This window comes from Thunnus thynnus, chromosome 19, assembly GCF_963924715.1.
Source record: "Thunnus thynnus chromosome 19, fThuThy2.1, whole genome shotgun sequence".
NCBI lineage: Eukaryota > Metazoa > Chordata > Actinopteri > Scombriformes > Scombridae > Thunnus > Thunnus thynnus.
Window position 1 is genome coordinate 4,253,696 of NC_089535.1, and position 24,650 is coordinate 4,278,345.

Consider the following 24,650-nt stretch of genomic DNA (forward strand, 5'->3'; position numbering starts at 1 on the left):
CATTTTTAAGACCAAACAAGTAATCTAGAAAATAATCTGCAGATTAATTGATAAAGAAAACAATCTTTAGTTTGAGCTCTAGTCGAGTAAGAGGAGAGAAAGGTTGTTTAAGTCTCTTTTTCTACTCTGAAGACATGTGAAGCCTCAAGCTGTTTGAATGTGTTTCAGTCCAGGTTCTGTTTTCTATCTTTTCATTTCCTCACTGTTTCATTCACTGTAGTTGATCAGAAATCATTCTCTGGTCCTGCAGAAACGTCTGTGAACAAACTGCAAACCAGAGTAAAATGTTTTGCTTTGATTTTGTTTCTTCTTTCTTTCTTTCTGTCTTTCTTTCTTTCCTTCCTCCCTCCCTCACAGGAATGTCACATGTGGCAGACGCTCCTCCCCTCTGCTCAGAGATGGGTGAGGGGAAAAGGGGGTGAAGGGCCATGAGGGAGAGATGTGAGTGAGTGAGGAGGAGGAGGAGGGAGCAGGACGAGGCAGGGAGGTGTGCTGCTCTGCTGTTGCTGCTGCATTTCTCCGCTCCAGCACGATCAGGAGGCTGCTTTAAAACTTCCAGCCCTCCACATTTTCTTCCTCTCTCTGTTCTGTCTCTCCATCAGGGAGGAGGAAGCTCGCTAGACCTCCACAAGCTCATCCTTTTGTTTCTCTCCATCCCCTTTTCATTTCTTCAGAGACTTCTCTTCGGTATCTGTGCATCTGCAGGTCAGATGTTGGTTACCGTGAGTGCTCTTTAAAAGGACTTTCAGTTATTTTTACAGCTATTCTTGGAGTACGTCTGGTCTGTTTCATCCCAGTCAGCGTTGTGTTTCCACTGGAGAGAAATGAGGGCTGAAGTCCTTGTCGTCTGGGTGGCTTTGACCCTCTGCTGCGTCCTTGTCTGTGCTGGTGAAGATGTCAAAGAGAACAAACTCTCCAGAGGACGAGTTCAGGTGAGAGAAGCCAGAGGACTGGTCAAGCACCGGAGACAAGGGGAGGAAGGGGAAGCTGAAATGTCAGACGAGCCCGCTAAGGTGGTGGAAGAGGAGAGGACAAAACCAAAGAAGAAGAAAACACCTGAGGAAATTGAGGCAGGTAAGAAGGAGCCACGATATGACTGAGATTCACAGCAGTCAGCGCAGATGTTTTCCACTGAATCAATCTACAGAGTCTGCTGCTTTAATTTCTTTCTTGACCTTTCCTACCTTCTACTCCTCTCTGAGCTCTCAGTTCACAGCCTGCAGCCAAGACACTGAAGATACATAAACATGAAAGGGTGCAATCAGTTTTCAAGACCGGAAAACATTTGGTTTGGACTGAAAGCAACTGTTATCTAGTGTTCTTCCTCCAGCTTTTTCTCTGAACACGTCCAAAGATCACTATTTGTTTACCTCTTTGTGGTCACAAAAGAAAAGCAGCACAGTTGGGTGTTTTCCGTTTAATGAAAGTATCAAAGTGACTCAAAGATGACGGAGCAGGAAACTTGCAGCTGGTCTGACATTTTCTTGGCAGCCTGACCAAACCACTGCTTATATGACCTGCTTTCTCTGCCAGGAATACAGGTCATGTATGAAACTCTAAAACTTTTAGCAGCTTTGTTTTGTCAAGCACAACCATCAGAAAATCCTTTTTTTTTTTTTAATCGTGAGAGCGGCGTCCACGCTTCAGTTAAGTCAGCAAGAAAAAGCACATCTGTGAAAAATACAAAGCATGAGCAACAGCAGAAATATTTCCACTACGATTTTCCATAAGTGAGCGAACAGGATTTACGAGAGGGCCCAGTTTCAGTAGCATTGATGCAGCGGCGCTGATGTTCTGAATGTTAACTTTCCGCTGCTTGAAGCAAAACCACAAACCCTCGCAGCCAGAGTTTTCATGTGTGGCTGATCTAGGTTACATAAAAACCCATAATTAACTAAACCTAAGGTCCAAAACAATTTTTCATCCCTCAGGCTTTGTTTATTCGGGGAACTCTTTGCTGAATGTGCAAAATCTTTATCAGCCTTGTTTTATTGTTTGACATTCACAGTTTGGGGGATACTTCAGTGGCAGCTTAGAGAGTCAAGAATGTGGACATTAATCGTTGTCTTTTTCTGCACTGATTTTTGGAGCTTATCAAGTAAATGAATGTTGTTATCTTTTGTTTACTTCTGGTAACATTTACTGCAGGCATGGCCAGATTAACCCCTCAGCAGAAGTTTACTTGCTGAAGTTCCCATTAAGTAGAGTACACACAGCAGATTATATATGGCAGCCTCTTTACATGCCCAGAACACAAAAACAACCAGTTCTCCTTTGCAATAGTAATACCAGCTGTGTTTCAATTACTTTCTAGTATTTTAATTGAATACAGATTTATTTAGGAATATGCACCATGTGAGCAGAATATATACTAGAATAATTAAAGGGGACGTATCATGCACATTTCCAGGTCTGTATTTATATTTTGGGGCTCTACTGGAATATCTGTGCATGATTTCCAATTAAAAACTCCTTATTTACCTTCTACTGGTCCTTTATGCAGCCCCTCAGTTCAGCCTCTGTCTGAAACAGGCCGTTTTAGCTCCTGTCTCTTTAAGGCCCCGCCTCCTGATGAGCCCACTCTGTTTTGATTGGTCACCTTCAGGAAGCTTCCTCCACCTCCGGAGACTACATAAACTAACAAAAGTAGCAGGATTTCACTTCTTTTTCTCCTTCTTTACTCAAAACGTCAATTTCTCTAATACATCCGTACATGAAATCAGATCCAAAACAACGTGACCAACCCCTGGAACAACCTTAGTGACAAAGATTACAGAACAGACAGCTGTTTGTGAGCATGTAAAACAATCTGAAAAGAAACGTCAGGGCAGCTAAAACCTGGGCTTTGTCTTACAGGGAACATTTTACATATGTCCAACTCAAGTTTTGTAACTTTGACCATATTTAACATTTGAAACAAGCAGAATATGTCCCATTTAACATTTCCACACAGGGTAGATTGAAGGAAAGGGCCACAAGATTAAAGAATAATGAAGGGCCTGTCTTTGTTGATATTGTATTTTACTTGTGCATTATTTACAGTAAATTACAGAGAACCAATTGAAACGCAGTGAACCTGGGACTATTGGGGCCCAAGGGGTTTTATGTTACCATCACAATACATCAATAAGCAAATAAACCATTTGCAGGAATAATTGTTTCTTGAAAAAATACAACAGGAAAAGCTTTGAGGTCAGATCTGGAACATTTCAGGAATTAAAAAAAACCTTCCTTCAATCTAATCTTATGTTGTATGATGTTATTTCTGAGTATAGTCACAGAAATACCGAGAAGAGGTGACTGAGTGTAATAAAGAGTACCTCCCCTACCTCCATCCCTCCTCCCCCACGGAACAGCGAGGGTGAGTAATGAATTGGCTGTGAGGGATTGTTGTGTTTAAGAACTGGTGGAACATCAGGAAACATGTCTAGCAGAGGAAAACAAGCAGCCTTCTGTGTGTGCGTTGGAGTCTGACGATGGGGGATTAAAAACAACGAGCCCTTAAACCTTTTGAAGATCTCTCCTCTGTAATATTCCATGTAGTTCAACATGAAACCACTTATTTTATACTTAAAAGTTCGTAAGCAGTTTCTCATCAGACACTCGAGGGGGAGTAACTCAACACCTCTGCATTACTCCTGCGTGTGTGGTTACATGCTGAGCTGATTGAAGATCAAAACAGCTTGAGTCTGAAGGTTCTGTCATCCATCCATCCATCCATCCATGAACCTTCATATCTTGGGAAAATAAATTGAGGATTAGCATTACATTAGCTGTGTACAATATGTAAAAAACCAACAAGCCCTTCGAATTACACGACCAGATGTGTGGTTTGACCACGTGACTCCAGAATGACACATAGGAACGTTTTCTAATCTGGCGCTTCTGTTGACTTTAATCAGCAGGACGACATCATTTGTGTGTGTTTTCCAAAACCGTCACACATCACTGTTAAAAACTAATGATGTTTAATGATGCGGCAACACTGTGGTTAAGGTCTGGTTAGGTTTAGGGGAAGATCATGGTTTGGGTTAAAATGATCACTTTGTTAAAATTAAAGAAACATGTGGTGTGGGTTAAAGTTACTTCTTTAAAGTTAGGCCACTTTCATGGCTACAATAATAACTACACAAAGTTGTGAGACAATTATAGTTCCGCTTTCTTTAAAAACTGTCCTGACTTGCAGTTGGAAACAAGAAACGAACAGTGGTCTCTTGCAGTGAAGTCCACTGTTGGGTTAAAGCCTCTGTCCACATATATATACGTCATCTGTCATAATTACTACGGCCACTAGATGGCAGCTGTCGCTCAAACGTAACTATAGGTCATTTTTGGGCAACTGATATTACGACCTGCCGTGTTGTTTTTCTTGGGAGGAATAAAACATGTAACAAATCACCTGTTATGTCTCAGGTTTTAGTGCAGTTTGGCAACAAACTACAGTATCTTTGCAGCAACCTACAGCTTAGAAACATACTTGGATTGAGCTAAAATAACCAGTATGACCATTCTGTCTTTTGATGCTCAGCAGCCAGCATATCTTAATCAACTTGGCTATATATTTGAATAAACTTCAATTGTTATGTGCTTTAGATAGAAGGCTATTATTAATTATGAAATGCAAGTGGGATAAACAAGGTGTGGGTAGAGATCAGGCTGGACTAACATTGGGATTCACTGATGTGTAGTTCAAGAGACAGCAGTCATCTGGGAATAATCTTTAGACTTGCAAGCAGCAGTTATATAAAAATAATCTTTAAACACCAGTAATTCAAACCAGCTACAGAAGAACACTACTTGAAAATGCTTTCATGCGCCTGCCAGGTATTTTCTAGGATTAAACCAGTTTTATGTGAGCAAAAATTAAACTTAGTCACTAACTGGGTAACCAGATGCACAAATGTAAGTCTAATTTCTGAGAAAGATGTTACTGACCTTTTGGTTTGATTCAACAAACGAGGATGAACAATGATTATATGATGTCGATGGTTGCATGTGACTTCTGTCCCTCCATTACTGTGGTGGCAAAAATAAAAATACTGTATTTTACCGTCACATCTCACAGCAGCCTACTGTTGATGTCTGTTCTTGGTTTTGGCTCCGAAAAGCATCGAAATTACAGTGTTTTACTGTATTGAGAAAGAACAGTACCATACTGTTAGAATTTGGATGTATTTTTACAGCAATTTATTACAGTATAATTATAGTTCACCTGGGTTATAACTTTTATTGTATTTGTGACATTGAGTAAGCACACTAGCTAAACTGACAACTGATTGCATTAAGCAGGGTTATAGATCTAAGATTGTCAGTTAATTTTGGCTCTTTACCAGGTTTGGCAATGAGAGTGATGATCCCTTGCTTCATAGTTGTTGTAAGAATGTGAGTTTCAGATATTTCTTTTAACATATGGAAAATAAGGTCTTTAAGATATTCCCAAAATGCCTATAGAAGTTTCTTGTTAGACCATCTGAACTCAGAGATTTGTCTAAAGATGAGCATTTTATGACTTTTCCCACTTCGTCCATACTGATGTCTGCATCATTTACACTTTTGAAACTCTCATCCACTTTATGGATTCATTCCTAAATGTCCTCAAAGAAAGCATCAGCATCCAAGCATAAGTAAGAGGAAGAGTGCAGTTTAATGTAGAATTGGGAGATTTCCTTAGAAATCTTGTCAGGGTCCATACATTCTTGATTATTGATTAGCAGTGCCTTTACAGCATTCTGCTCTTGTCCTTTCACCTTCGTCCATCCACTTCACCTTTGATCTTATATATGATCCTCTGGCTTTAGTAATGTAAATGTTTTCTAGTGAGGAATGCAGGACAATAAGTTTTTGTTTGTTATTCTCACTTAATGAATATTTGTTACAGGTACAGTTTATTTCTTTAATGATTTCCATTTTTTTTAACTACCAGCCCTGCTTAATAATTTACTTTTTGAATCTATTGGAAATCTGACCTTAAATACTCCCATTTATCTCTGTAAGTTGTTAAATTTTAATCTTCTGTTCTATCATTGATCAATGCTATACTTTCTTGACAAAAGAGTTCACTTTTTAGCAGGTTTGAGTTAAATTTCCAGTATCTTTTTTTCCTTAGACATATGTTTATGGGTTTAAGCATAAGTTTTAACTAGATGCTACAGAAATTGTAGAGTTTGACTCCAGTCTAAGCCTGTTTTCTGACAGCCTGTTTTCTGACAGTATCACCACAATCGATTTGATTAGGTTTAAGCCATGTGAAAATTTGGGTACCAGGATTTTCAGTGCGCCATGTGTCTTTCAATTTAAACATGCTACAAAAATCAAGCAATACAGGATCGTAATGGTGTCCCTGATATTTCTGTCAAGCCATTCATCCATCACCATATTAAAACCACCTCCAAATATAAAATCTTCAGTGAGATACCTTTGACGTAGATCCTTTATAGCCTTTGTAATTTCAGTAATCATAGTTTTGTTTGGTTTAAGGTGGTTATACCCATATATATATATTTCCCAGGATCAGAAAGGTATCATTTACTTCAAAGACTCAAATTATCCAGTGACCAAAACTATCCCAGTTAGTGGTTAAAATCTTCCCAGGTAAATTGTTTAAAAGTATAGCAATGTCTGCTCATCTATTTGTACTGTGACTAAAAAGTATCTTGTCTCCTCGCTGGTTTGACGGGAATTTGTCGTCCATGTTATTAGAATGAGTCTCTTGGAGAAGAAAACATTGTGCTTTTTTCATTTTTACAAAAACAGGAAGGTGGATTTTCTTTTTATAGAATCTCTTAGACCCCTAGTATTAAGTGAGACAACGTAGGACTAAAGGAAGACATATACAAAAAGAGAGTATAAATTTAAAGTAAAAAATTAAGGATGTTAGTTTTTTTGGAACCAATCACTGTTGTTCCTCTATCTAGCACTATTGAATACAATAAACTATTACTACAAAACAAACATTCTTATCCTCATATTATAAAATGTATCTAAAGAGAACAAATATTTTTACAGCTTAGTTTCACCTTGTTCTACCTGTTAGATGTGCAAAAAACAGAATCTACAACACAGAATAAAAACCTTAGAAAATTGTCATAGTTTCAAAAGAGAACAATTAAGATGTGAGTATTAACACAGAACCTCTGAGGTAGGACTCTCAAATGTCTGAGAGTGCAAAATAAATGACACGTTGTTATCTTTAGCCTATCTAATCCAGAGCAACCCTGTTACCACTGATGTAGTCCTCATGTCCTCTGTAGTACACATTCTTTCCTGCCGCCCTGGTTTGCTTCATCTTCGACCAGGCAGCCTCCTGAGTCTCTCTGTCAGCTTTGCTGAAGTCTTGCTTGAAGTGAATCCCCAAAGTCTTTGCAGATCTTGGAGTTTTTGGATAGCTTCCAGAAGGCATCCCAATGGTATCTCATGATGAACTGCTTGATGACCTGATGGTCTCCCATCCTCTGTCCTTCCAAGGTGGCAAATGGTATCAACCACTGTTTCCATTGATGTAGCCCAATGCTGCGCCATTTTGGACAGGATATCTATGACAATATCTCGGATGCGTTCGTCGTCTTTTTCTTTCAGACCATCTATTTTGAGGTTTGAGCGTCTCTTGTACCGCTCCAACTCCGCTAGTTTTTCTTTCAGCTCCTCATTTACCTGAGATGTGGCATTTCTTTTTCCACTTTCCACTCCGCTTGTATCTTGACTTTGCAATCTTCAATATCAGCGGCATTTGTCTCTACTAGTCTGGTAATATTAGCCATCATGACCATGAGTTTTCTCTCAACTGGTCACCGAAGTTGTCAATTTTTGAGGTTAGCTTTTCTATAGCTTCAACGAGAGTCGCATTTGGGACTGCACTCGGTTCTTCTGTAGGTTTTTATCTTTGACGGTGGCGCAATAATTTTCGTAACAGAAGTTTTTCTCTTCACACCGCTGTTGGTTGTAACATCCATCTGTGAGTAGTCGTGCTTGGCCTGAGGCTGCATGTAGCCTAGCTTAAGTCTTTCTCCTCAGCATGTTAGGTTAAAGTATTTTCAGGTTCGAATTTGTTCTTTGAGGTGGTCCAATCACTTATTCAAATGTTCACTTTCTGTTTTTTATCTTGTTCGACTGATAAAATTTGAAGTTTTCATGTAAATTTTGCAGCAGTTGAGTGGGAGCTTAGAAACAGCTGCTTGCCTGGTCCACCATCTTGCTGGAAGTTGTATCCAGTTCTTTTAATACATCCATGGTCTCGCCTGGCCAGCAGCTCCTCACATCTCCGAAAACGTTGCAGCAGATTTAAATAACAGGCGTTATTTGGATAAACTGACCACACTTTGGGAATCTAAATGGTTACTTTCTCCCCTGAGAAACTATTAAAACTTAATAAAGTGACATAGTAACAGCTCTAAGCCTGGCTCATAATCTCTGCCATTGGGCAGTCTGAAGAGACACAATGCATTTTGGTTTTGGTTGGTCAGGACAATCCCGCCCCCAGCCTCTGATGCAAGCGGTTCTTTATTCTAGACCAGCAATGTGTTGGTGCCACTTTGGAACCAGCTCTCTTGGCCGAGAGGTGGTTCTTTGGCTGTCGAAACATGAAGACCTGGTTCAAGATTAGGCACCAGCTTTGAACCGGCCCTCGAACTGACTTGGTGGAAAAAGGGTATCTGTCCACCCTTATATAACTATTCTGTCATTGTATTGGCTGTCAAAGGAACAGCTAGCTGGGGAGATTATTAGGTCTTAGCAAAGTTTTCCTCTTTCCTGTCTGGTCTCAGACCAAAACAAACCAATGTCCTGGTTGAATTCTCTTTCAGAACCAGGACCTTCTGTGCTATGTCAGAGTCTGTCTGTCAGAGTTTATGTCTGAACTTGTTTTGTTGGCATGACATGAGCAGTAAATACATCTGTGCTGACAAACAATAAAACACGCTATAAAGGAAAACTAAAGACAAACATTTGGCAATAAAAGTTCACACAACACAACAATAAAATGTTCAAAAGCTGCTTCATGTGGTACACCTTCTTTTACATACACATGCTTACTGGTTTCAAATAACTGAATGTTTTCCTCTGTTGACCCATCTCTCTAAAGCCAGGGCAAAGAAAGCAGCAGAGAAGGAGGCCAAAGCAAAGAAGCAGAAAGCTCCTAAGCCCACCAAAAAGCCCAAACCCCCGAAACCCACCAAGAAACCCAAACCACCAAAGCCCACAAAGAAGCCGAAGGCGCCCAAATCCACCAAGAAACCAAAGGCAACAACCACAGCACAGCCGATGAATAGGAATCCTTCTCTGGACGAGGAAGAGGAGAAACTGCTGATTGAACTCGGCTGGGACACATGTATGTAAACTCTAGATTCATGGTTTTACAAGTAAAAGTTCTTAAAAATGTTATTATTAACGTGAACATTGTGATTGAGTTGAAATGTGAATAAAATTAAGGAATATTACCGTCAGTGCTGCAATTCTTTTCTTATTGAAATTCAGAAATAAATATCTATTCACATTACAGTGTATGATCTATTGGAAATGATTATAAATATCATGTAACTTGTAAACCTTTCTCTGTCTGTTTTGATCACATGCGATGGTGGGACTCCATTTAACTCTTTATCTGTCTTTACAGTGTTTCGACCTGTGACGCCTGGGACTGGAAGGGAAGAGCCTATTGAGCCAGGCCTCGGTAGGACTGTGAACTGGGTTCAGTGCTTGTTCACAAAGTAGATTCATAGCTGTAAATGCTGGAAAAGAGAACTCTTATCATATTAAAACAGACAAAAAAACATTCCTAGTTCACTTCTATGCTGTTGAAGTATGACTAAAATTAAAGTAGTCTATTTGAATTGCTTAAGATTTGATTTATTAACTTAACTAATTAAATAATTAGATTTAGTGTTAGATATGAGTAGATCTGTACAAAATCTACACAAGAAAGAAATTAGCTTTTTGATGAAACTGACTGCAGCAACAGAATCAAACTTTAAAGCTGAAAGAGTCTTCCTCCTACAAATGAAAAGATGAAGCAGGAAGCAACTACACACAACTTGTCCTGAGACCAAAGATAGTTAAATAGACTTATATACATCAAGTGACCAGAAATACGACTCTAAATGAATGCTTATGTTGCCACGTGTCTGCTAGCACCATCTGTGACCTCAGCACTCATACCTTACTCTGTGATTTGGTTACAGAGTGTTTCCTGCACAAATATGAGGGGAAAACAAAACAGATTCAGAACAGTAAATTTTTTCCAGCATCAGGTTGACTCTCCAAACTTATTTTTATGATCTCTCTGGTGTCTGCAGTCTCACCCAGACAGATAAAATATTTGCCTTGGGCAAAACTAGTGTTTAGATGTAATATTTCCTTCCTTTCAGTAGAGTGTATATATTAAGCCCCTTGAGCAGGCACAGAATATTGAATTTAAACATTGGTTTTGCTCAGGAAAAGTATCTTTCCAAGCAGACAGAAGATATCTGTAGGATCATGAAAATATCTTTGAAAATACAACAAACTAGAACAAAACAAACATTAGTGTAAGGACCGGCTCATGAGTGCTGAGGTCTCAAACGGGGCTACGTGTCTGCTGGATGTTTAAATAGGCAACTGTTTGCTAACACGTTCACCTTAACATCTTTAGCAGGTGGTTATATGTCAATGTTTACAGCTTGTTGTGCTGCCACCTAGTGGCCCACAAAATCAACACAGGCTGTTCATTTTTAGCATTTACTATTGTCACTTAAATTGGCTATAAGCAGTATTCTGACAGTGTGTCAGAGGCATCTCTTGTAGTGATGAACCTACAGAGAATTATCAGCGACTGCAGCTCCTCTTGGCTTTACGGAGCTTTATAGTGAGTTTCAGCTCATTGTTTATCTGTCCAGCTGCAACTTTACTGTTTTGGTTCACTCTCAGTCCTCTCATAGCGTCGTTTTGAGCTGCAGCAGGCAGCTGTTTTCAGAGAAAAAGCTCTAAAAAGCCACTGTACACTACCTGCTCAGCACCAAACCGCAAACAGACACAGTTAGCTGTAGACTAGCTTGTGAACATAGCGGAGCATTTAGCTGCTAAAGAGCCAGATATTTCCCTCAGGAGTTAGAAGAGAGCAAAAACAGAGCTAAAAGAGAGTGAATATTGGCTATAATATTAACTGCTGGATGTGGAAATAAGCAACTGTTTCCTAACAAGATTAACATATCAACTTAAAAGCTGATGATGTCAGTATCCGCTGCCCCCAAGTGGCCAAAAAAAATGCAGTTTTAACTCCCGCTTGTGGCTGCTGTTAAGACTCAGAGAGCGTTACACATGCTTGACATCTCCAAAAAGCTGACATCTCCAACCAAAACCCTCAGTGAGCTTGACGCTCACTGCTGGGATGCCAGACGTCCATTTCATCAACTTCCTGTCATCCAGAGCCACAATTTTTATGAATCCTTTTATGACAAAGCTCAAAGGTTCCAGCAAGTTATGAGAACTGTGAAACTGGGAGATTTTATGTAGAGAAAAATAGAGCAAAATACTGCTGTTAAACAGATTCAACAAGCACATAAATGAAGACTACTGGGTAAATAAAGTATTAAAGATGAGAATGCACAGATTTTTTTTCCCACTTTTCTAGTTCTTTTGTTCTAAAACTCACTGTAACTAACTGTTCAGATATATATTGACAAGAGTCTTTGGCTTGATTTCCATTTATATTTATTTTTTAATGAGCCGTTTTACCTGCAGATTTTCTTTGTTTAAATGTGGAGAAAATCTTTAATATGCTAATCTTAGTTATATGCAATCTAATGTGTTTTTATGTGTTTTTTCTCACAGAGGACGTGCCTGGTGGATATCCTGATAAAAACAAGGTCAAACCTACTGAGACCATCATGTACATACCAGGTACTGCTCTGTTGAACGATGTCAGGTTGGGTTTAATTTTTTAAGGGCTTGTTGTATGTAAATAGAAATGCAGAAAACTACTTTGTAAATGGTGAGTCGGGGAGATAAAGAATTATATATGTTATGATGAACTTTAACAAGTGGTTAAAGACAGATGTTGTCTACTGTGTTTAACTTGTTACAGAAACTCTATTATGGTGGTTTGTGTCACTATCGATCCAGAAATACATTAAAGTTCAAGTTGACCTCAGACTCAAAGATTTGGAGGTTTAGGTTTATAGTAACCTTTGGTGTATTAACTGAAGGTTGCTTAAAGGACTTCAGACGGCACAACAGCAACTATGGTGTAAGATTATTACATCATGTCACATTGTACAAGACACACATACTAAGATTGTGGTCACAATCTGTCAGACTGCACAATATCAGTTTGAGGCTGTCAGACTGTGAGGTGAATGAGTGGTGATGAAAATAGAAAAAAGTAAATGAGAGCAGAGACGCCAGCAGCTCGTCATCCATCTGCAGCTCTGATGTTTAAAAATGCATCAAAGTCACACATGTCTGCCATAGACGTATTTTATTTATTTTAAGATTTTATTCAAAAAACTGCACTTATGAAATGTATCTAACTATGTCCCTCCTTGGCTGGTTTTCATGGAATAGAGAAAAGTCTACATTTCCAGCTGTAAACATCTGTTTGCTTCTGTTTCAGAGGAAGCCACCACCGTCCCATTCATGGGTCCCTGGTATGAAGAATATGAGTACACTGACTGTAAGTCTACCATCGGTCTACCAAGAACTGAATTATTTATCATTTACGACGTGTGCTGCAGGTCTTGATCGTGGCACTGATATGAGTCGTTTTCTGTGTCTGATTCTCTGTCCACAGTTGCACTTAAGAAACAAGAAGAAGAGGAGGAGAGAGCTCGAAAGGAAAAGGCAGAAAAAGGTTTTTATTTTCTTTTTCTGGAGATCAATAGAAAACATGGACGCCTTTTCCCAAAAACTCTCAAAAACTATAAAAGCTACAGATATCAAACTCGGTGCACAGGGACCCTGTAAATGTGCCGCCAGGTTATTAAAAAATGGCAACAATTCCACCACCATCTGACCAAGTTTCGAGTTTTTATTTATGACTCATGAACTCTGAGGTTCAGATGAAAAAAATTCCCAATTCCTTGGATAAACACAACAAGATCGATATAAACGACGCCCATCTGCACCATGAAAATGTTTCCGTCATTTTGAATTTCTTTGTAAAACACAAAATTCTCTTCCTATTCTACATATTTCATCCAATCTTCACTAAACTTCATACACATAAATGACTGTAACTTTTGTTTTTTGATATTCTTACTGTTTAACTACAATTGGTTACCAAAGTCGAGGTGAATGTAGATAAAATGCGATAACTCCTCAATGCAGTGTTCAATTTCAGCCAAAATTAGGCGACATGTGCACACAGCAACCATGTAAAATTTCATGGAATTTCACTAATAGTTGGTGCAACAATAAATATTTTAAAATGACTGTATTTCTATTAATAGCTTCAGACGTGCGAGGGTGCACGGCTGGCGTCAGATCGCGAGCAGACCAAAGATATCTTCAGAATTTTTTACCGTTTCTAGTTTGTTTTTACATTCCTGTGATTAATCCTTCTGTGGTTTGTTAATAATGAGAATGATAAGAAAAAAGGAAGTGGAGATACAGTAAAGCTGGAAGGATTTCTGACAGCCGCTCTGCTCATTGTCCTGTTATGGATCGTTATATAAAGCTCGGAGACTGACTGGCTGATGTTATCATGATATCAAAGGACAGGGAGGGGGAGAGATGCTTTGAAATGGGTTTTTTTAAGTTTGAAAACTATTAAAATCTTACACAACATTTCAGTCTTCAGTAAAACCAAATGAAAAGTTACAAAAACATCTACTCTGAGATCCGGTCTGTTTTCTGTACGACGGGCTTTGAAGATATTAACTCCAACAGACTAAAAACTGACCTATATTCTAGATAGAAAACACATGAGGAATGTACGAGTGGAAATGAAGGCTCACTGTACAAGCACACATGGAAATATTTTGTGTGTGTGTGTGTGGTAGTGGTGGTGGTTTTGCTGGAGAGCATGGTCCATGTGAAAACATGTTTCTGACACATAATGTTTTCTCATTACACTCCGCAGCTGAGCGGCTGAGGAAGCAGTGGGAGCAGGAGGAAGAGGAGAGACTGAAGCAGATTCAGCAGAAACCCGCGGAACCAAAAAGTAAAGAAAGTCGCTTTTACTGCTAAATTTCGCCCATTTGTTTCTCACTTTTTTTTTAAATTTAAGGCTGGAGTAATAGTTGACAGATGAATGTTTTTGATTCATGTTTCATTTAGTCTGAGGATGGTTTTCATCTTTTAATCTACTGAGACTGTTTTAAACTAATACATTAGGTTTTGTTTTACGGCGTCTGTCTCCGTTAAAAAGAAAGAATCACTTGTTAACGGCTGCAGTCTTGCTCCCAAGAGACGAAGCTGATGAGTGTTTTGAATTAGTCTCTCTGGAACATTTGTCGAACAGATCCTGATGTGTGTTTTGTGTTTTCCTCTCAGAGTGTCCTCCTCTGGGTTTGGAGTCTCACCGGGTGGAAGACGACCAGCTGCTGGCTTCCTCTCAGTCTCACCATGGCTTCACGGCTCAGAGAGGACGCCTCAACATGCAGGTATACGTCTCTCCATCCAGCGTTCATGAGGGGAAACATGAGGGGTCTGTTTGACCTATAAAAAACATCTGTGGTTATCTACAGGGCACTGATAACGAGGAAGATTTGTACGGTGGGGCCTGGTGCGCAGAACCAGAGGAGACCAACCACTGGTTTGAGGTCGATGCCCGCCGAGAGGTGGAGTTCTCCGGGGTCATCACTCAGGGAAGAAACTCAGAGACAGTGTGAGTCCTACGGAAGCTTCACCTCCTAAAATGCTTGTATTGATGTGGCTTCGTACACTTTTGGATACTTTTTGCATCTCAGGACTGTGGATGTATGGAAGTCCATTTCTGGCAGGAAAATAAATAAATAGATGAAATGTTAAAATGACCAAAATAGATACTATGTCATAATTTTGATTTAGTAAATCTCATAATTTGACAACGATTGATTTTGTTTGGCCATTTGCATGCAACACAGCAAGTTGTAGACCCAAAACTGGCATATTTTCACATTATAAAGTTGATGTGGCGAACGTGTTTGCAAACCGTTGCCTATCTATGGTGTCACTGTACACAGGAAGTAGACTGGATCATTTGCTAAGTGATTGTTAATACACAGTTTGATCTCCGGCTCACATGTTGAGGTGCAAAACACTGAACCCCAAATAGCAAGTGGTAGAATCTAATTAAGTACATTTACTGAAGTACTGTATTTAAGTACAATTTTAATGTAATTTACTTGAGTATTTTCAGTTTATGCTTCTTGATACTTCATCACCACAACATTTATCTGACAGCTTTATTTACTTGTTACTTTTTAGATAAAATGTTTACATGAAAAACATATGATGAGTTTATAAAATGCGCTGCATTGTTAAATATTTAAACCAGTGTTTCCCAACCTTTCTGTCTTGTGAGCTCTTGTATAAAAGCAGTGTGTAGTTGTGTCTCCTTGTCATGTTTTAAATGTCTATAAGTTGTCAGCAGTTCTACCAAAGAGACATTTTCCCTTTTAAACTTCTCAGATGGTTTCATTTAATTAATTGTGTTAGGCTCTAAGAGGTCAAACTTTCCAATATTTTACAACAAAAAATCAAAGATTAGAGAAACTCCTAAAAAATTATTAGAAATTTGTGTATCAGAACTTTGTTTTTTCTGCTGACCCTTTGGAGGGGTTCGACCCCTAGGTTTGAGCTTCCATACAGGTCAATACAAACATGATCTAATTAATCTTGTTTATTTCTCAGTGAGGATTTCATGTCGTCCTACTTCGTGGCCTTCAGTAACGACAGTCGTGACTGGACTACACTTCACGACGGCTACGCTGAGTGGGTGAGTGGAAACTGAACATACCTGATAAAAATCCACCATTTACCAAAAAAAGACATGTTGTGATATTCATTTCTATCCCCTGCAGCTGTTCTACGGGAACGTGGACAAAGACACGCCGGTCATGAATCAGTTTGCTTCGCCCGTGGTGGCGCGTTACATCCGCATCCTTCCTCAGAGCTGGAACGGCAGCTTATGTATCAGAGCTGAGATCTTGGCCTGTCAGCTCCCCAGTTAGTATCATAGCAACACTGACACTTATACTACTTACATTTTCTTTCATATTGCATCGCTGGAACTGATGATGATTTTATAGTTTGTCAGTTTTAATTTGACGCATTTTGTGAAGCACTTTGTAATGTGGGTTTTGAAAAGTGCTTTATAAATAAAAAAAGTATTATTATTATTATTTCCAACCTGCTGGATATAAAAGTGTTATTATGTATTAGTCTGTGTTTGTTGTTCAGAGACTTTATAAGACACAGACTTTTCTCATTCCATCAAGGAATATGTCATCTAATGGAAGAAAAAACAAAACGTCGTCTGTTTCACGACTTGAACTTCATAACCTCAGCATTAAAAACTTACATAACTGCTAAATGTTTCCACCGTTTTCCCATAAAGAAGCAGTTTTACCACAGAGAGAAACACACTGTTTACACCGACATCATCTCAGCAGCAGAAAGTCTAGTTTACAATCAGTGTTTTACGTTTTTTCAGGCAGCTACCGCAGCGAGAATGAAGTCAACCCGTCAGACGACCTGGACTACAGACACCACAACTACAAGGAGATGAGACAGGTCTGTTTTTTTAAGGGATAGAAACAAGAGAAGTAGAATATTCTGCCTCACAAACACAGACAGCAACTATAGAAACAGTTGTAAAAGCTTTACATAACCTCCTCCTGTGCTAGGCATTCAAAAACAGTCTGAAATTATGTCAACAACCTCATAATGCAGGAAAATATTGCAAATTTGAAATCTTGCCAATATAAATGCATGTATAAAGTAGCATAAACATTACAGAACTCCATGAATACAAACCACAATTAAATGTGATTGAATTTGACAAGCATGCAGCCGCCTTAACCTCCTCAACGAATCCGAGAGAAGTCTTATAAAATCAGCACTTTATGTTTGGACAATTTAAGTTAGACTAGTTTATCTTTTTTCTTCATTATAATTTGATTTAGCTACTGCCTTATTTATGTGGTATAACTAAGGATGTGCAGAGATCTCAGTATTTGTATTTGTATCTGTATTTGTTGAGGCAGCAAAATTATTTGTATCTGTATTTGTATTAAAATAAAAGTGGAAAGAGGCTTAAAAATCCTGTTTTTGTTTTCATGACACTTTTAATTTCACACCCGTAGGTATAACAAACTAAATAGTATAAAGAAAAATGATTTTACCAAATGCAGCCTTTGTCCCAAAAGTAAATAATAAGACATATCAGTGGACGGCTCTTAATTTATCCAAAAGATGAAGAAAGTTTCATGCTGGAGGAGGTTAAACACTAGAAAAAGGGATTTTTCACAACCTGGCAACCAAGCGATTTTTGAGTCTGTTTGATCTGGTAGAACAAATGTCAAAAAGTCAGATTCTGGTCTGAAATAAATCAAACTACATATGTAGTTTCTGTGTTTTGGCTTTGTAAAGATGTATTGTGCTTTATTAACAGATAATCCTGCAAACAATAATATCACAGTATGTGTTTTCACCTCCTGTCTCTCTCTCTCTCTTCCAGATGATGAAGGTGATAAATGAGGAGTGTCCCAACATCACCAGGATCTACAACATTGGTAAAAGTTCTCAGGGCCTGAAGATGTACGCCATGGAGATCTCTGACAACCCGGGGGAGCATGAGACAGGTACGCTACAGCTCAGATACCTGCATTGTGACATAACAACTAGTTTGGAGCCAATCGTGGTCCAGTATGCAACTTCTAACAGTGGAAACTGGAAGCCTCCAGTGCACAAACACTGAGAATGGACTTTACAGTGAAGGAGGAAACATCTTCTGTCCAACAGGAAAACTTTTTAAATGAATTATATTTGCATATTCATAGATTCTGGATTTTCTTATGAGGGAAAACTGTTATATGGGACAGAGACAGAAAACAGGGTTAGGCAAAGGAAAACAGGCAACAACAAGAAAAGTAGTAGCAGGAGGCTCCGATCTGACGGAGAGGAAGCAGCAGGGCTGAGGACTTGAAGAGGGCTTGATTACTGAGATGAGGTGCAGCTGGTGTGTCTCTTTAAATATTAGATATTCTCACTTTTTCTAAAAACAAAGGAAATGCCTGGTAGTGGTTTTCAAACTCTCTCTCTCATTTCCCTCTTTGAAAGCTAAAATTAATTCCACCTGTGTAAAACATTTTAATGTTTTTCAGCCATTTATACTATTGCAAGAATTAGTAACAAAACATGGAAAGTTTAACTACATTGAAATCACATCATCTCAGGCCTTGTGGGGTTTTTTTGTCTGTTTTCTTCATATTTTAGATTTGAGTGACATTTTTGCTCCTTTTTTTTCTTCCCTGTCTGAAAAATCTGAGCAATATGTACTTTAAATTTCATTTTTCTGTCTGAATACATCTTGCTAACCTGAATCCTGCTACCCATGCTAGCCTCAGATCACTCTTGTTTGGTAAATGTTTCTTTATAAATATGATTTTTACTATTTTTACCTCTTACCTCTCTCTTAAGTGGAACAGCTTTCACAACGTTGCAGAAATTGTACATATTTTGCTTTATAATGAGACATGATGTTTTGTTACAGATGCATGTCCTGCTGAGCTGTTAGGATGTATGGAAGTCATAGATGTATAGTTTGCACAAAGTAATGCCTGTAATTTCATGCACATGTCTAAATGTCTCAAATCTTTAACGTCATTAACTCTGCTAGTCGGCCTTCACTCTGTCTCTTGTGGTTTTTTAATTAGGAAGACTGTGTGTTTACAGAAATATTTCGTCTCCAAATGTCTCCTTCTTGGAAATCCGCCTGAACCTTTCCATGACACAAACACTTTAGAGTTCACTGACACTTTCACAAGAAACTTTGGGAGCTTTCCTTTCTGGAAAGATTTTATTTATGCAAACAGTCGCTGTGGTCCAGCAGCTCCAGACGTTTTAATTTGTCATTTTTTTGCTCCAAAATACATTTAAAAAAGTAATATTTCATGGTGTTAATAAATCTGTGTGCTGTTTGGTTTGTTGTGTTGTTTCAAGGTGAACCAGAATTTCGTTACACGGCCGGTCTCCATGGTAACGAGGCGCTGGGCCGAGAGCTCCTCCTCCTGCTGATGCAGTTTCTGTGCAAGGAGTACAACGACGACAACCCCAGAGTGCAACGCCTGGTGGACGGAGTGAGAATACACCTGGTGCCCTCGCTCAACCCCGACGCTTACGAGCTGGCCTATGAGATGGTACGATGATGTCACCGGTTGATTAGCGCTGGAACGGAAACTCCTCATTTTTTTAAGCTCAGCATTAAAATTAGCTTCAAAACGTTGGTGTAACTATAGTACTGTTGTTTTAAGCCAGACTTGGAAAAATTATGAACCCGTCCTTTAACGTGGACCTCCTTCCTGTCGTTCCAGGGCTCGGAGATGGGGAACTGGGCGCTGGGCCACTGGACTGAAGAAGGTTACGACATCTTCCAGAACTTCCCAGACCTCAACAGCGTCTTGTGGGGAGCCGAGGACAGAGGCTGGGTCCCTCGCATCGTACCCAACCATCACATCCCCCTCCCGGAAAACTTCCTCAATGGATCTGTCAGTTTCTTTTACGTCATCGAGGCCCCATTTACCTACTAAAATAATAAGTTATAATGTATTGACAAGTGCGTTTCTTGCTCTTATAGATCGGTGTTGAGACCAAATCCATCATTTCCTGGATGCAGCGCAACCCGTTCGTACTGGGAGCTAATTTGCAAGGAGGAGAAAAACTGGTCGCATACCCGTTTGACATGCAGCGTCCGCCGTCTACTGTAAGGCAGTTTTACATACTTACACATTACCTCAGCTGTTGTACACCCATCCCATAATACTTTATTCCCTCGCCTCGTTGTTTCAGTTGACTGACAGCCGACGCTGGAGAACGAACGCCGAGATGAACGAGGAGACATGGGCCCGCATCCAGCGGCAGAACGAGGGAGCTCTGAGGGAGACGCCAGACGACACCATGTTTCGGTGGTTGGCGATGTCGTACGCCCACAGTCACCTGACCATGACGGAGACCTACCGAGGCTCCTGTCACGGGGATGATGTCACCAGCGGACAGGGCATCACCAACAGAGCCAGCTGGAAGCCAGTGGTGGGCAGTAAGTGTTGACAGAGAACATAAAGAGAAGAAATACGGTGTTTAAAGTAAAGAGTACATGAGGCCAGATTAAAGAAAAATGTGCTCCGGCTGCTCTGAAATGTTTTTAAAGGATAAGGCTCTAAGGCTCATTGGTTCCTCTTGAAGATCGTTAAAAAAAAACTCTCAAACATATAGTTTAATTTTTAAAATAGGCTTGGTAATTTCCTAAAACAGCTGGTCACTGTAGTTTTTAGCAAACGTTCCTCAAACAGGAGGAAATAGTGCATATGTTGGGGACTATTTTCAGCGGCGGATGAATCCACATTTGGTGCTCTAGTGAGTATTTCTGGCAGCAGGACGGTGCGTGTGGGATTGAGTCAAAAAAAACTAAAATGTGTGTGTTTACGCCAATGAAGGTAATGATGTCATCCAGTGCAGCAGTGTGACTCATTAATGTGTTTTTAATAGTTTTTGGACAATAACGGAGTTCAACAGCACATGTTGGTTTTGGTCTTTTCATCGATTTTATTGACAACAAGAAAACTGCAGAAAATCACCAGACTTATCCTTTAAAGAAGCTGCAATGCAATAATATTTTTTTATAATGCTAACGCATGAGCTGTCAGTGTGTAATGTGTTAGCTCGTAGTGATGAACCTACAGAGAATTATCAGAGACTCTGCAGCTCCTCTCGGCTTTACGGAGCTTTATAGTGAGTTTCAGCTCATTGCTCAACTGTCCGGCTGCAACTTTACTGTTTTGGTTCACTCTCAGCGCTCTCATAGTGTCGTTTTGGCTGCAGCAGGCAGCTGTTTTCAGAGAAAAAGCTCTAAAAAGCCACTGTACACTACCTGCTCAGCACCAAACAGCAAACAGACACAGTTAGCTGTAGACTAGCTGGTGAACATAGTGGAGCATTTAGCAGCTAAAGAGCCAGATATTTCCCTCAGGAGTTGGTAGAGAGCAAAAACAGAGCTAAAAGAGAGTGAATATTGGACTTGGATGTGGAAATAAGCAACTGTTTGCTAACAGGTTCAACATATCAACTTAAAAGCTGTTGATATGTCAGTGTTGTGTTCACTGCTTGTTTCTGCAGCCACCAACTGGCCAAAAAATGTATTAATGCAGGTTTAAAGTTGAGTTTTCCATTCACCTGCACTGTGCTGGGATGGGTACACATAGCTAGATACGACGAGGAATAAGGGGGTCTTTCTTCTGAAGCTGTCACCTTCCTCCACAGGTATGAACGACTTCAGCTACCTGCACACCAACTGCTTCGAGCTCTCCATCTTCTTGGGCTGTGACAAGTTTCCTCATGAGAGTGAACTTCCTCTTGAGTGGGAGAACAACCGCGAGGCTCTGCTGTCTTTCATTGAACAAGTGAGAACCAGACAGACAGACTTGACCCAAACTCTATCTTTTGAGCATCAACTCAGCCCCTCCAGACTTTAAAGAGTACTTCTTTATATCAACCTGATGTATTTCCCATAAATGTCATGCTAGCCTTGCAGCAAACGTGGACTTGCGCAAAGCCACGTATTTCTGGGCAAGCTTTCAAGATAAACATTTGTCTCCAAGTCTGAACAAAAGTAAACACAGAAACTAGCCGTCTGGAAAGGCCATTACAGCTAACTATCTGTCTGCATAGAAGTTCATTTTAGAGGCCCGAAGAAGTCAAAGTTTCCTTATTTCACAACCAAAAAAGCAAAGACTGATGTGACTGTTTCTTGTGCAGGTACATCGAGGGATAAAAGGTTTAGTGAGAGACGTGGAGGGGAATCCGCTGCCTAATGCCACCATATCTGTGGACGGAATACGGCATGACGTCAGAACTGGTAAGTTGGGTATCATGACAGATACTAAAATGTAACTTGTTGCAACTTAAAAATATGAATGAAAGGGCTGCCTGGAAATTTTAGATCAAGTCAACAAATACAAATTACTGAAGCCCTGAAAGGCAAGCGAGGATTTTTTTTTTTCTGGAGATCCAATTTCTAAGTCTGATCTTTATTCTTTTCTCTCTAGTGTTCATGAGTTAAGAACAAGAAAAAAAGGGTTTACCAGGCAAAAAAAAAGTTTTGCCAGAATCATTTTTCTATTTTTTTTTTTTTCATGTGTGAAAGTAGTAGGTGAAATGTTTTTCTGTTGTTCTCTGTTGTAATACTCATTTCGGCCACAAGAGGGCAAAGTTTTTTGGGCTTTTTTCTTCATTATTTGTGAAAGTAGTTTGTTGTTGTAATACTCATTTCGGCCACAAGGGGCCACAAGTGCACCACTACCCCATGTTCTAAATAGGACTGAAAGCATTCATGTTTTCTTCCAGGTGAGTTTTAATAGCTCAGTAACCTCTAAACACAAGGCACATATATTGTGTATTAGCAAGTTATGTAACATTACGTGCTAATCTGCCATTAGCGTTAGCTATACTGACGTTAGCCCGATAGCTAGCGGGTAAATGGCTATCAGCAGTCTGTTTGTCCTCTTGTCATCAGGGAAGAGATACAGAGCCAACAACACTTTATTACATACATGTTACATGTGTAATATAAAATCTTCATACTACATTGTATCAATGTTGTAATAACAAGAACCTCGTTCATTGTGCAAATCCCTGTTATACAGCACTGTTACAGTTTACCTGCCATGCATAAGTGGTTTTTATGTCTTATATAGAGACAGAAGATATTAATTCTATGCTCATATGTCTCTGTTTTGTTTTTAACTATCTAACTTGTTGTGCAATACCTTTTTATTATTTTCTATTGCTGCTGGTCTATTACAAAACATGATTCCGTCGTGTGCCTACGATGACAAATCAAGTGTTTTATGTCTTGTGTTCGTTCAGAGGATTTAGATTTGTTAATCTTTTGAACCGGTCAGGTTGTTGTTTGATATTGTAAATCTAATTCAGATTAATTTTGGTTTTCATTTACATTTTCTTTATCTGAAGAGTCAGTTTTTCAAGAACTCGCAGCTTTGGTTGCTGCTGTTTCTCTGTAGAGTCGATACAAGATAACATCCAAAGCTGCTCTCAGTGACGTTATTATCTTTGTAGTGTGTGTGTGTCTGTGTGTGTGTGTGGTTTGCATGATGAAGGTTAGTATTGTCTGTTTTACATCAAACTACAAAAAAGAAAGATCTCTGCATGAGTTTAGCAGTACAACATGCAATATTTAGCAGTACGGTATTGAAATAAAAACAATAAATTTTAGGTTGCATTGACTTGAAATATAAAAAACTTAAATATTTAAGTACAGTTAATGATGAAATATTGTTGATCCCACTAGTTAATCCTGTATATTTTAAAGTTTGTAACATTTGAAAAAAGGATCTAAAATCCATGTGACTGGTTTCAGCTGCAGGTGGTGATTACTGGCGGCTGCTGAACCCCGGCGAGTACCGAGTCACGGCGAAGGCCGACGGCTACACCCCTCAGACTAGACTCTGCATGGTGGGCTATGACTCCGGAGCCACTTCCTGTAGCTTCACCTTGACCAAATCCAACTGGGATCGCATCAAACAGATCATGGCTCTCAACGGTAAGAGGCCCATTCGACTCGTCCCCAAAACCGTGGTGAAAGCGACGTCAGCCACCGTGGAGGTCACCGGCGAAGACGAAAGGACAGACTCTCACGCCAACGTTCAGAAAGCAGAGCGACTCAGGCGGCTACGGATCATGCGCTTACGCAGGCTGCGTATGCAGAGAATACGAGCCGGTCTTGGTACAACAACGGCTACAACAACAACAACAACAACAACAACAACAACAACAACACCCCCCACAACAATACGTGAAACGGAGAGTACGACTTCCTGGTATGACTCCTGGTTTCCTGTGGACAGCTGGTCAACGGAGAACCCCTTCGACAGCGTCATCTTTGACTCTGTCCCCACACAAGACTATCCTTTTGAATTTACTATTGATTGATTAGCACACGTAGTGAAGCAACATAATTTTTATACAAAGATCTTATTAACCACTTCAGTTTTTTGCAGCTATAAAAACACACAATACGTACAGTACTGTAGGTCTTTAATGGTTTAGATCCCAGAGAGTTTTCACCTGTAGGGTTTACTTTTTAAAGTTTGTTTTTAAGGGAATATCTGTGAGATTAATATTTTTTGTTTCTTTACATAGAATTAATCTAGAAAAAAAAAGCCTCTGCTGAGCAGAAACTATAGATGATCAATACAACAATATTCTGTACATCACAACAGGTTATTATTAGGTTTGTCTCCATTAAGAAATCTATGTATCTTTTTATGTTTCTTTAATGGCTTTTCAGTGTGATTGCTGGCCTCAGATAAACTGATAATATACTGCTGAATGCATTTGTTTAAAATTAAATAATTTTCTACAATATCTGAGTCTATCTGTTATTTTGTGGTTCAAATTAAAGCGGCTATGATCAATATTTTTTACAGTAATAATGTAATAATGATCTGTCTGACTGCAGCTCCTCT

General features: G+C 39.4%; 1 protein-coding gene across 1 annotated transcript; it reads left to right on the forward strand.

Annotated features, from left to right (window-relative positions):
- Positions 1-452: 452 nt before the first annotated feature.
- Positions 453-24,549, forward strand: aebp1a (AE binding protein 1a). The gene is made up of 20 exons (XM_067573846.1): positions 453-1,074; positions 9,077-9,322; positions 9,608-9,664; positions 11,800-11,868; positions 12,581-12,640; positions 12,758-12,817; positions 14,048-14,128; positions 14,461-14,570; positions 14,655-14,794; positions 15,802-15,886; positions 15,972-16,116; positions 16,604-16,683; positions 17,630-17,753; positions 19,114-19,310; positions 19,485-19,658; positions 19,748-19,873; positions 19,960-20,206; positions 21,427-21,566; positions 21,922-22,021; positions 23,543-24,549. The coding sequence occupies exons 1-20, from the start codon at positions 825-827 to the stop codon at positions 24,112-24,114; spliced, it is 3,063 nt and encodes a 1,020-aa protein (XP_067429947.1). The 5' UTR covers positions 453-824; the 3' UTR covers positions 24,115-24,549.
- The last annotated feature ends 101 nt before the right edge of the window (positions 24,550-24,650 follow it).